The sequence below is a fragment of the Clavelina lepadiformis genome, chromosome 9 (genome assembly GCF_947623445.1).
Source record: "Clavelina lepadiformis chromosome 9, kaClaLepa1.1, whole genome shotgun sequence".
Taxonomy (NCBI): Eukaryota; Metazoa; Chordata; class Ascidiacea; order Aplousobranchia; family Clavelinidae; genus Clavelina; species Clavelina lepadiformis.
In genome coordinates this window covers 1,166,641-1,180,377 of record NC_135248.1, presented here as the reverse complement: position 1 = coordinate 1,180,377, position 13,737 = coordinate 1,166,641, and the positions used below count along the sequence as shown (strand labels likewise).

At 35.9% G+C, this 13,737-nt stretch overlaps 2 protein-coding genes across 2 annotated transcripts; both read right to left on the bottom strand.

The window, feature by feature from the left end:
• Positions 1 to 653: 653 nt before the first annotated feature.
• On the bottom strand, positions 654 to 3,215 carry LOC143471166 (uncharacterized). Its single transcript, XM_076969546.1, has 7 exons — positions 3,011 to 3,215; positions 2,645 to 2,749; positions 2,312 to 2,511; positions 1,992 to 2,154; positions 1,645 to 1,866; positions 1,165 to 1,251; positions 654 to 1,075 (listed from the first exon to the last, which is right to left on the bottom strand). The coding sequence occupies exons 1-7, from the start codon at positions 3,056 to 3,058 to the stop codon at positions 872 to 874; spliced, it is 1,029 nt and encodes a 342-aa protein (XP_076825661.1). The 5' UTR covers positions 3,059 to 3,215; the 3' UTR covers positions 654 to 871.
• Positions 3,216 to 7,996: 4,781 nt separating this feature from the next.
• LOC143471185 (G protein-activated inward rectifier potassium channel 3-like) lies at positions 7,997 to 13,032 on the bottom strand. Its single transcript, XM_076969577.1, has 8 exons — positions 12,862 to 13,032; positions 12,406 to 12,557; positions 11,092 to 11,314; positions 10,566 to 10,711; positions 9,710 to 9,840; positions 9,484 to 9,630; positions 8,752 to 8,882; positions 7,997 to 8,570 (listed from the first exon to the last, which is right to left on the bottom strand). The coding sequence occupies exons 1-8, from the start codon at positions 13,030 to 13,032 to the stop codon at positions 8,193 to 8,195; spliced, it is 1,479 nt and encodes a 492-aa protein (XP_076825692.1). The 3' UTR covers positions 7,997 to 8,192.
• Between the last annotated feature and the right edge of the window lie 705 nt (positions 13,033 to 13,737).

The window sequence follows — 13,737 nt, the reverse complement described above, 5'->3', positions numbered from 1 at the left end:
GCGTAATAGCCAGCCATGTGTATTCATACGTGCACTAACAGGTTTCTCCATCTGTGAAAACTTTACTGTCTGCCAATTATTTAAACATCCTTTTCGGAAATTATTTTAATATTGCAGCATTGCATTCTTATACTCATTCACCTTTATACACTTTATACTTGCATAGCATCTATACCGCAGACCACTAGCCTTGAGCCTAAACTCATATTCCTAGCCTCAATTTCTTATGTTTATAAAAACATGTAGTGCAAGAGGCAACTCACTGTCTGGAGTTATTTAATTTTCAAAATATTCCAGAACGGAATTTGAAATAAGGTCAATTAGTATTCCGTATTGTACATCACCAGCAACACTGACGATCTGTAACACCATTTGTGACATCATAGACACAAACAGCCATTGCAATGTTAGCTGGCTAAGATCTTATTTGTTGTAAATGCATCTAGCCAATAGCTAACAAGCAACCAGCTGAACAACCAGGGTGTAGCAAAGTAACTGTAAAATTGGTTGAGATAATGGACTGTGGTATATTCTGCCTGCATAATTTATGACTTCACAAAGCCATGTCTGTTGGCATGCCCAGCACTTGTTCTATTGATAGCAGCCGGCTGAGACTTCATTATGCTTGTTTGAAAAACCAACACAAACAGATATCTTTTTAAAGTAAGAATTTTATAAAGGAAACAACTAAAATAAGTGCCAAATTGTGAAGAACGTTTTAGAAGCAATGACGCCTTTCCTCTTAAAACATACAGCAAATCAACCAGACAATCTCACAACACTTATTCCACAACTGACAAAAACGAGTAACCTGTCCGTACATGAAGATTACTCGGCCAATATTTCAACTTCAGCGCTTGATAATATTTTCTTATACGCTCTCTCTTGCTGCAGCAACACTTGTGTAAGTTGCATCAATTTGCTTCAGTTTGGGCAGCATGGCCATCAACCGCCTTCTGTATTGTGTTGATGCACTTGTTTGAAGCGGATTTCTTTCGAGGTAGACCGTCTCTAGTTTCGAACATTTTTCCAATTCCTTTACATCATTCCATTGGTCGATTTTATTATCGTTGGCCTAAAAAATAGAGCCAAGAAATGTTAAAAAATTGATGCTCACGTTTTGCCAAAAACTGATGAGGTAAAAGCGTTAAAAAACCGAGTTACCCAAAACTCTTCTAGTTCTTTTAAATGTCCAATATTTTCAATTCGTTTAATTTTGTTTCCAGCAATGTCCAAAGTTTGAAGCTTTGTCTGCGATAAAAACATTCACTGCACTTATTAGTTTCTTGCAACAAACCAGCGGCCATGTAAGCTTTGTAGAATTACACCCAAAAGCAACTCAAAAGTTTTTTGTAAAAAAAGGAAATGAGGAATGAATAGATTTTCAAAATAATAATTACAACTGAAGTGGTTAACATGCAATGCATGAGCATGACCATAAACAGTGCATGAACTACTGTTTGAAATGTCGCTGGTAGCAGGATTACTACTGCTTGGTATTTGTTACTAATGAATTGCACTTTCTGCCTATGGGTACAACTACACCTGGCTGACAATTGTAGTGACCAACATATACAAAAAAAAACATGAACTGAAGTAAACAGGCAAGATTTTGCGTTGCTTGAAACGTGGAAGTGCACTCACATTTTTTTCAAGTCCCTCCAATGCTTCAATGCCATTGTGACTCAAGTATAACTCTTCCAGGTTGACCAAGGACTCCAGCCCTTCAATTTTTGTGATTCGATTTGTCATCAACGCCAATATCTTGAGGTTGGTGAGATTATCCAGGTTTGACATTTTTGTTATTTTGTTTTTTCCCAAATATAATTCTTCAAGATTTGGCAGCGTGTCCAAGTTTTCAATTGCCTGAAAATTATATCCTTTATAACTGACTGGATAAATTAATTTAAAACCAAACATCAAAATAACAATTGAGTTTTAACGATTATCCATCTAGCTGTTGCCCAAATAAAATAATCGACTGTACAAACCCTGATTCTGTTATCCCCTAGTTCAAGCATTGTTAAGTTAGTTAGGTGTCCAACGTTTTCAATTTTTGTGAATTTGTTTGCAAGGAGGAATAACTTCTTTATTTTCGACAAACTTCCAATACCTTCTATTTTTCGAAAAAGGTTGAACGATAAATCCAACGATCTATACATGATAGACAAGATTAAGATTTGAATAATACCATGCCATTCATAACATTAACACTACTATATTACTCAAGAAATTGTTCGGTCAATCACATTATTTGGTTCTCATCAAATTTTAAAAACAAGTTAAAATTAAAAATACCAAGATTTTTTACTCAAGCAATTCTAAGGCGTCAAGGTTTTCAATCTTCTTCAAACGGTTGTCGTAAAGGTCAAGTTTGGTGAGTGTCGGAGCGAGACAATCCAAGCCCTCCAGCTTTCTCAAAAGATTATTTCGTAGGCAGAGTTCTTGAACTACCTTAAGTCTTTCCAACCCACTAATGGTCCCAATTCTACAATGTTCCAGATCTACATACTGCAAATAAATAGATAAAGTAAACACCAGCATGATTGCAAAGATTATTCCATAACAAAGATACAAAAACCAGCTTTTATCAGCCTTGCCAGTAAAATACTGCAAAAGATGCAATTTATATAAATTCTTAGACCTCTGCCTCTGGGTCTAACATCTTTTCAAAGTCAAAATCTTCGTCGACAGTTTCTTCTTTTTGCACAGGAAAACTGGGTTCATCGTCAGAGTGTCCATTTTCTTCCTACAAAAAGAATTTTATATGAAGGTTTACCTCGTCTGGGCTTAAAGAATCAAAATTTTCAAACTAGAAAATATAAAATGTAGTCCAAATTGGACAAGCATAGACCTAACCAGTTAAATTCTAAGCACTGTTAATCACATCAGTTAGCAAACAACGGATATAAATCAAATTAGAAAAATAACAAAATCCCCAATGCGTAGTACTGTAGGCTAGTATAGACTAAATGACTAATAAACAAACTGCATGACTTAAAAGCTCAACCTTGGCTGCTTGCAAATGTGTGTTGTCGACTCCTGGTTGATTCGACATTGCCTTGTTCTGCAGAAATCAAACAATATACACTAATACTACTATTACTGCCGTTAAAGTCCGTTAAAGTCCGTTAAAACCCGCAAAAGCACTGTCAGACCATAAACCGTTACGGAAATATTAACTAGCCCAGTTTCATTGAAGGTTTCACAACACTGCTGGAATTGTTTTTCTGCTGCGCTTCTTTATCGCCCCCACGCGGCAAAGTATGTAAAAACTTCAAAACCACTGAACATCCATAATAATGTAATTTCGTCACAGTATTAAAACTTTTTAAGCATTTCGGATAAGGACAATGGTCTTTTGATGTAATAATAAGCCTCCATTTTTTTATTTGTGATATCCAGATCAGTAATTATAGCAAACTATGACACTGATCAATTTGATGTTCGTTTTCTTTATTTGAAATATTTTTGCTGCATGATTTCATGAAAAGTAGCCTAACAAAAAATGCTTGAATTTTCAGATCAGCCATGCTGGCTGTGATATCAGATAAATGATTCATCCATAATAGCCTAGATTTTGCACATTCTTTTCTTATGTTCTCGAAAAACGAAGAATATAGTGCTTATATGGGAAGAACAGCGTTCATCTTTGCTTGATCACCCGCTATTGTGATCAAACTGTTTCAATTATTCAGCAAGAGGAAACAAAGAGAATAAAAATTTCTTCAAACAATCAGTCATGCATTTATTTGTTACACAACATTGCATGTATGAAACATAGTGTGATTAATCACTTAACAAACGCCTGTTATAAAAAAAGCGTTATAACCGCTGTGTTAATTCAATCGATATTACTTCTTGTGCAAAGCATAGTAAGTGAAGTAAAGTGTAAGGTTTATGTAAGTTTGACTGTAAGGTTTAACTTGGAGAAAAGGTTTGCCGAAAGCACGTTTTCATCTAGACTGTGTACAAGATCGTAAATGAAATGTATGATTACTTTTGAAGAGCAAAACAAATTTACGACCAAGTGGCTCTTTTATGTATCGCAGATCAACAATAACTTAACTGGGTAAGTTGGTGTGGATTAAAGACTGTGTTTTCATGCGGTTTGCTACTTGTGAAATGTAACCAAAAAGAATAGCTGCCCGCTATAAAACGTTGGGTTGAAATCTAATTCGTTAAGAAATGGGCGCATGAGAAACATTTCTTGGTCGCGGTTTTTTCAATATTTCGTGTTTGGCAAATCAGTATGTTACTCACATTATTAACAAGACATTTTATGCTTCAACTCACAATAAAAGTGGTTTCCAAATATTTGTATATTTTTTATACGTAGTCCAGTTAATTATACCTATTTTAGCCAAGAATGACCACACAAATCATTTGCCGTTTGTGGTTACTTTAAGGTGGAAACGCTATCGCCTATTAGCCTATAGATAAACTATGCTTGCAGGTTTCCAGAATACTATGAGTTCAGGGTGCCTTTTTTGTGCAGTCGTAAGTGTCAACGCATATAATATAAAAAAATTTATTTGTGACACATCGCATGAATCTCAGACCTAAAAGCGCAACGTAAGTCCGTAATATGTTGCATCATCGTCTGGATGATACAAATTATTAGTAATTATTAGTCGGTTATCGTGACTAATGGTTATCACTTATCAGCTGTAAGTGATTACGTCATCACGATGTCTTTTATCATTTCATATATCGTACCTGTTATGATTAATTATTATCAATAAATCATATCATCTTGATTTCTGTAGCCCGCATATAGCAGTATTACCTACTTGGTCAAAGGTGTTGTGGCAAAAATGGCGCTGTCGTCAACAGAGCCAGACCAGCCACTAGAAGAGGAGATAAGTTTTGCTGCAGAGTTGAAATCCATTTGCAATGACAAAGGAAAAGAAAATGATCCAAACAAATCCGCAGACATCTTCCATCGAATAGGATTGATTTACTGGAAGAGAAGTCCCGATAAGATGAGCCTGATTCGCAGCGCTGCCCTTCTAAATGCTGCTACTACCAGGCAACCTTCAAATCAGAAATTCAAAGATGATCTGAAACGATTTTGCACAGATTTACTTAGAAACGCGAACGCTAAGTTGCTTGATGCTGACTTGCTTGTAGTGTCCGGGGAGGCTGCAGAAATGATAACACAAATGAGAAGAAAAACAAAAGAAAACTTGAAGGAGTTAAAACAAATCCCTTATGATGTGACAAAGAATGAACAAAAGGAGTTAGAGAATCGAAAAATTGAATGCGTTAAAAGAATTCAAACCCAGATAACCGACAAATATAAACAAATAATGCAATACATTGCAAATGAATGCGAGAAAATAATGGGAGATCCCCCGTGTAAGTACTCCATTACCGGTATGGGTTCCCTTGCCAGGTATGAAATTACTCCTTACTCAGATTTTGAGCACATCATACTGCTGGAGGAAGGAGTGCAAATGAAGGACAATTATGACGACATATTAGAGCATTTCCGCTGGTTCTCCGTCATCTTTCACGTCATCGTTATCAACTTAGAAGAAACTATTGTTCCTAGCGTCGCAGTTCCAACGTTAAACGACTTCACAAAACCAGGCGGTAACTGGTTTTTCGATGCTTTTACAAAACGTGGCATCTCGTTTGATGGAATTTTACCACAAGCATGCAAAATGCCACTTGGTAGAACGGAAAAAACGAAAGACAAACCATGGACCACGGAGCTTATTAGGCCAGTTAGCGGTATGTTGGAGTACCTTGACAAGGATGAGGACTTGAAGAACGGATATCATCTAGCGGATATTCTTTTGAAAGTTTGTTTTGTTTCCGGGAACGAGAACATACACCAGCAGTTTACTGGTGGAGTTAAAGTCGCTCTGCAAAGCAATAAAGATTCTCACCACGAAACACTGATGAAACAACTCGAAGAAGATTTGCAAAATTTTGATACACTGAAAAATCTCAGTGTACTCCAAGATTTTAGTCAATGCAACATTAAGCGAGTTGTGTATCGCAGCACTACACTGTTTATATCGGCGTTAGGCCGGCTTCACTCTATCGACGACGGGTCGTCTTTTACAATCATCAATCAACTGAGAATCAAGGAAGTAATCGATGACGAAACAGCTCATCTGTTGTCATATGCGATTGCTATCAGTTGTGAAGTTAGATTGTCAGTTTATATGAAGAACGAAAGACAAGACGATTATGTGGGTGACGAAACATTTTATAATCAATTGGAAAACAAGGTGTTTTCTAATTTGATTGACACCGTCGGGGAGAAAAGCGTTGTTGATTTCTTTTTAATTGCAGAAAACCTGCAGAGTGCTTTCAGAAATGAAGTTGGATTAAACACTTTGAAACTAAAAATCACCTTGAACCCAGTTTTCAAGTTCAACATACTACACGATCTTCAACTGTATGATCGAATAATAATTAATGAATGGGAAAGTTACTTGCAAGACAAGCCTGCTCTGTCCTCAACTGACGATGATTCATGGATTCGTTATTACGTGGCATTGGCGTTTTGTGTAAAAAACCTTTTTCATAAAGCTTTGAAAATCCTACAATCAATTGAAAAAAATTGTATAAATGATGCGTTTTTGAAAGCCAGTCTATGTCTTTCTGAAGTAGATTGTTTAAAGCTTTCACTTCAATATCAACAAGCACTTCAGGTCATTAAAGTCACTCAGTCCGAAATTAGAGCTATGGGTTTATCCGCAACGGAGTTGGATTATTTTCGAGGTTTGCTGTTATATTTTAGTGGCCAGTGCAATCGTGGAATTGGACAATACAACACGGCAATATTAAAATTTTTATTTTCGATAGATTTATTAAGTTATGTTTATTGTTGGCCGAAGAATGAGTTGCACAAAGCAAACTGTTTCCGTTTGATTGGATGGTGTTTATATCAACTAGGTAGTTATGACGAAGCAATGGCTAAAGGAAAAATGTCTCTGCAAATTTTACAACAGCACAATTCTCCTATATCTTTGTCGTGTTTCTGTAATAAGTTGATAGGTCGGTGTTACTTGAAGAAAGCTGAATTTGATAAAGCTCTTGAATACTTTTTGACTGAACTTGATTTAAGACTTCAGTTTGTTCCAGCAGAGAAACAAAATTCTGATACTTACATCCAAGGAGCTAAACAAAATATCCAAATATGCTTGGATAATTTAAAGTGATTTAAAATAACAGCAGAAAAATAAATCAAAATAAAAAGCGTTCATAAATTGCTGCTTGTTTTTATTAAAAGCTTTATGAATTTTCTCCGTGAATAATGATTCGATATTTGTTATAACGTATTCTAGTATTTCTATTGTTAGTATTATTAACGTATTTTTTGCTATTTTGTTTAGCGACTTTACATTGTTTTTATTTACAACGGAATGCAACTTTTCCATCAATTTAATATTTCATGATAATAATGCTATGTTTTGAACCAATTAGGCTTCCTGCGTCTATAGCTTAAACTGTAGCTTACAATTTAAGTCTAGCTGTTCTTTGCGCACTTTTCACGAAATTGAATGAAGTTGATAAGATATACACTAATTATCATTTACAAAAAAACCTTGATGTAACAAATGAGTAACAAATGTGTAATGCCCCTTTTCAAAGAAGCTAAATTATTGTTGTGTTGGGTCAATTTTAAGTGAAAAGTTTTTTTCTTTGTTATTGTGTATGATCGTTTGTCTGTTGTGCTGGTTATAAATGCGACATGTATGTAATCGTATGACTGTACTTAAAACTTTTCAGTAAAACTTAATTCTGTTGTTACAAAGTCAAATAGAAACAGAACAAGCGTAACATATTACAGATGCAATTAATCTAACATCTAACTTGATAACAAGACAAGCTGCTGGACCAACAGTCATTGTGAAATTACTATTGGTGATAGATTGGAGTGATGTCATGTGACATGTGTGAAAGGTTGGAGTCGAAAAAAATAGCTTGACACAAAAGCTTTTTACGTCTTTGTAATTATTGCCAAATTGAACAAAAAAAAACGACAACAAGGTCCACAACAAAACAACAATAAAAAATTTAATATGTTAAGCCTATGTTGGTACGTAGTTACTTTTTATTTAAAAGCTAGAATCGGTTTTGATACTGACACTATTTTCAGTTAAAATGTTAAATTATTTCATTGCATCAGGCGTCTTTTAAAGATTTCCAACAAGATATAATGTCTACAATTATTTGCCATCAGAAGATAATTTTGAAAATTTTTCGGTAAAAATAGACTTTCTGTTTCCCACTCTCTGTTGTGTTTCGATTAAATCTTCTCGATTGGTGTCGTGGCGACGTCGAACCGCTTCTTCATTGGGTAGAATGCCCGCAGCAGTCACGTCCGCATCCGACAAGGTTCTCTTGGTGGAGAAGTTTATATTGAAAGATTGCGATTCAGGAACTAACTTTCTGCCTCCGATTTCGTCAACGGTAAAAATGCTGCTTTTGTGCAACTCTTGTGTGTTTAAAAGATCTTTTTGCAAATGTAATCTGTTGTATTTACCGTTAGGATAAGAATGCTGGCCAGTTTCAAATTCTTCCATGCAATATGTAGGCATTGAAACCTGAGAACCCGTTTAAATCATTACAAATACAGGCAACATGATGTTGTTACAAGATTTCAACAATTAGTAGAGAGTTTTGCTTTTTGCCGCATCGTAAAATTTCATAAATTTTCGCAGATAAAAGCTGTTAGATAAAGTCTGATGTCGCTGATAAAAAATGCTATACATAAATTTGTCCTACCTCGTACGTTGAGTGGAATTCGGAATGATCGACGTCGAAATGTCCTGGCCCGTCAGAAACTATTGAAACAAAACGGTGACCCCAAAGAATTTCGTCGTTTAGATATGATGTTCGCGCTTGGCAAATTCGTCCTTCGTCCCAATAAATGTTTGTGATATATTTATAAAAAATAAACCATAATTCACTTGTTTTTAGGAAAGTTGGATATATCGAAATATATCAGTACATACTTTTTAGCCTTTTCTAATTCTGCAGGAAATATAAGATATAAATCAGCAAATAAATAATAACTACATCACCAAATAAAAAAAGTAAATAATTAATATTAAATATATATATATGTATATATAGAGAGAAACTCTTTAAACACATTCTGCAGCCATATCAATAGGAATTGAATTCTAATCAGACTTTTCCAGGAGAAAAAATGTAAATTTTTTACTGTAGAGCAAGCAGTTTTTGGTTGTTAGTAATTTGGTATTTCTTGTTACTGTACTATTGTATTTTTGTCTCCTTTGTTAAACTTGTAACAATACTTCATATTATTGTAGCATAACGAAAGCTTTCAAATGCAGATAATCCTAACATTATACAATAAGATATGATCTTTTAATACTAATCATAGTTTTGAATCACTCATTGTGTAACTACCAGACTCAGAATGACGAGCAATTTCTAGATTTTAAAGGTATAGCAGATCGGGAACTCAGGCAAAACAATATTTGCGGCCACCTGTGGTTTCTATCGTTCCTTCGAGAATGACGATGATTTCAAACGGTTCCTTGCGAAGTTTCTCCGCTGACATCGAATAAAAAGGACTTTTCTCATTGATTTCGTGACAAATAATTAATGGCGTCACCAAAAACAAATTGTCGGCTCCTGGTAGCATATAATGCAACGTTAAAAATTATGTAAATTTCAGGTTAGCCGAAGTGTGCCATATTGTAGGATACAAAACCTGTATCGAATCCGACGTTGATGTCAACTTGGTGCAATGCAATAAATTCTCCTTCTTTAGTTGTTCGAGATTGTACGTGTTTTGCTCGAATGCGACTTTGCACGATGAGGGAATTACGTAGATTCCCTACACTGAATATCAATTTACCCTTTAAAAAGCATAAACAGCTATTCCAACCAAACAGATGGAAATCGTAGACAAATATATTACTACAAGTGAAGGCACTTATACTTAACTTCTTTCTTGCTTTTTGTGCTAAGGTGTCACATTTTGTATTCTCGGATTGAAAAAGGTTTTGCACGACTTAACCTAGGCGATGATTCTTCATGTGTCGGGCCCCGGCTACCAAGTTTGTTAGCGAGCGTACAATTGCTACAATTCTGTTTTTGTCTTTACCGTGTTTATATGTATTTTACCAGGATGAACGTACATGCCTTGCCTCAGTGTAGACTGCTAGTGCCCTTTGCTCACCAGTCAGAAGGCGAAAGAGAACAACTTCATGCTCGAGTAATTTTGAACCTTAACTTGCCTTTTTTATCATTGGGAGGAAGGCTCTCTCTTTTTCGCCTTCTGAATGGTGAGTAAAAGGAACAACCTTTACTCCACGCAGGTGTCATTTGTGCCCATCATGCTGCGTGTGACATCATTAACATGTGAAAATACTAGTATCAAAATACCCACACACACACAAACAAATAAAAGCTGTCTTTGCAGATCTTCTTCAGCTAAGCAACATTTCGTCAGTTATAGAAAAATGAGAAAAGAAACATAGATTTACTAACTCCAATTTTTGAATAAGTAACAAAACAGGAAAAAAAACAATTTATTATACAGACAAGTTAATCCATAAGCTTACCGAAACATTAAGCAATAATTTCCATCCCTGAGAGCAAGAACACAATGCTTGCTGAACACCAGGGTTTCTGCTCGGTTTTTCGGTTGAGAGATTTTGACGAAAACACAACCAACCATGAACGCGTCAAAGATGCTGGCCAATAAGGTCTACCACAAAATAACATAAGGTCATGTTATCATCATTCTGTCTTAAATCTACATGCGTGATATGATGTCCTAAAAGCATAGAAAAAATGTTTTAACTTAAGTCTCTGTGAATACTTTCTGGATTTAAAAGTATTTTAAGGGACCCTTTTATAGTTAAAAATCGGAGTATTAAAGGAATTGTCCATGTCGTAAGATGGCGATGTTGACCATAATTAGAAGCAACCTAAATCGGGCATTCTTTGCGAGTACGAAATGATTTATTATTGAATTTTGCCACAAAAGATTTTGTCATAATAACTCATTTAACCAACTTTTATCTCCGCTGTATTTAGAAATTCTTATTTTTAATATAAAAAAGTTCAATCGTTCCTTTTTTTTACCTGAATAACAAAGAGGATAACTGCTTCTGGGCATCTATCAGTTATGACGCGCTTTCCATAACCCAAGCTGGTCTCAGTTTCGAGATAGAAAAGAAAAGCCGTCGTGTATGAGTAGACGTTGTCCACGCAGTTGGTGCGGGAGTAGAATGGATGAGCGCTGGTTGAAAGACTTGTGTTGCTAATATTTGCGGAGATCATTTCGGGCGGTTCAATCAAGTCCCCTCTGCATAAATGTGGATTCTTATTAGCCTACCACGTTAATTACACGTAAGTAGTCTTAATTACAACCGCTAACACATTCATTTATCAGTTTTTTAATTATCCACAAATTGAACGTAAAGTAGAATAAGAATATCTTATCTGGATTATTTAAAAATGAATTTATTACAAACGCAGTGTAGTTAACGACGAACAAACTGTTGCGTGTGGGGCCTGTAATCAATACATAAACCAGCTTCATTGCTTTTTGACACATTAAGGTTTGATAGAATTGTGTTAAAGAAGTTTCAACATATATCTCGGTGCTCTACGTAAACGTGTGTGCCCTTTGTCATCCATTTCATGTTGTGTTGTTGTTTTTTGGTTTGCAGTAATTATGACGCAATGTTGCCTTTTGCTTGTTCACGCTTGATTGACGCTGATCGCATTAAACGTCACACACGGCTTGTTGTGTAAGACGCAAGGTGTAACCTTGCATTATGTACTTGTCGTGTTTTGTATTACTTTTGTATTCATCATAAGCGCCCTGGTCACAAACACGATTCTATAAAGACTGAATTAACCCGGAAGTCAAAACCATGATGTAGCGATCCAACATAGACATCATAATAAAGATAGCATTTCAATACACTACAGTTCTTGTTGGTCAACAAAGTTTCAGAGTTACTCTACAAGCAACGCAGCATAACAAAGGTTCTATTTCTATCAAGTGAAGTTTGGCTGTAAACGGGCCGTCAAAGCGGTAAGAGTCAGTGCAAATAAGACAGGCGCGAGTGTTTTGGAACGCATACATGTACTTAGGCCTATCTAAGTAGCCTACTGCATTACAACTGTAACCGTAGCTAAAGTAGCCTAATGCATTACAACTGTAACTGTGACTCGTAAAAGTAGCCTACTGCATTACAATTGTAACCGTAACTCGTTAAAGTAGCCTACTGCGTTACAACTGTAACCGTAGCTAAAGTAGCCTACTGCGTTACAACTGTAACTCGTAAAAGTAGCCTACTGCATTACAACTTTAACCGTAACCCGTTGAAGTAGCCTACTGCCTGTGTTGTGTACTTACAGTTTATGCAGAAACCCAACAAGTCTTACCTTATCCAGGCAATGCAGTACCAGACAAAGCCAAGCAAGGACCAAGAGCATAAATAAGTTGTGATGTAAAAGATGAGATTATTTTTCCAACTCATATCAACCAACGTTGTGAAAAGATCACGAAGGTAACGTTTACGAATTTCCGCAGCATCCTTCAGGAAATAAAAGAGTTAAACATCGTTTAATTTTGTTTTACTTTGCTACCTTTTACATGTCCTCAACAGTAAAAGTATTTAAAAGGTGCTTAGAAAAAGCTTTAGGAGATATTTTAAAGCAGATCTACTGTGTGACTAAGCAGACAAAATAATCCTGACAACAAAGAACCTAATGGTACAATGTTTGAAGCTGTTACTTCATGCAAGTTCCTAAAGCGGTCTGCACCAACATTTTCTTTGCTGAGAAATTACAGCTTTATATTCCTTAATGGAATCCATATACGTGTTTTGTTTCACGTACCTGTCGTATATTGCATTTTCCATTCTTCTTCATGAAACGAACGGTTGGTTTGATCGTTTTCTTTTCTTCATCATCATCTTCAGGTTTGGAGCAAGTTTCCTTTCCTAAATTTTCTCCTCGAAGCGCGGCAAGCTTCGCAGTCATACGCACCGATGAAGATCTCGCGTTCATAATTTTTCGCGTGTTCGGAATGATCTTTGTCTAGCTTACGCGGGCTTTTAATGAGCTTCGTACAAATAAATGAGCTTTGTGCAGATTACACACGGCACTAATTACTGCATGTCGAGGCTTTATTCCCAATGGGTTGCGCAATACAAAGGTTATTGACGTATCTCTCTCAATGAAGATTCTCCCGCAAAGCCGTTGATTGAGTTTCGTTGTAGTCGCTTTCGCCACCTGACAAGCAACTTAAAGAACAACATGGTTACTTACTCTCTTGCTTTATAATACCTTGATCAAACCGATGTGTTCGTTTTAGTCGCAGATTGCTTCTACCATTCTCCTACCTGAAACGAAGCGGCGGTTGGTTGTTTTCTATTTACATAAATTTTTAAACAACAATTATCTTTGTCGAACACAAGTTGACTTGAAACTTGACTCAAAACTACAGTAGTTTGGTCTTTGAAGTTTTCCATTGAAGTGCAGCATGTATCGAAGTTAATTATTTTGTTTAAGGTTACTTTCCAATCATTTCATTTTCAGCGTGTTCGACATAAACAACCTCATACAAGAGCTGTAAGCGATATTCTGTTGTTTGTTAGAGATTCTTATTTAGGCTTCAACGATACTCACCACAAAATGAATAGATTTTATTCCCAAACGATTAAAAGTATCCGGGCTTTGGGCTGATTAGGCTTGGTTTCCATAATTACCTGT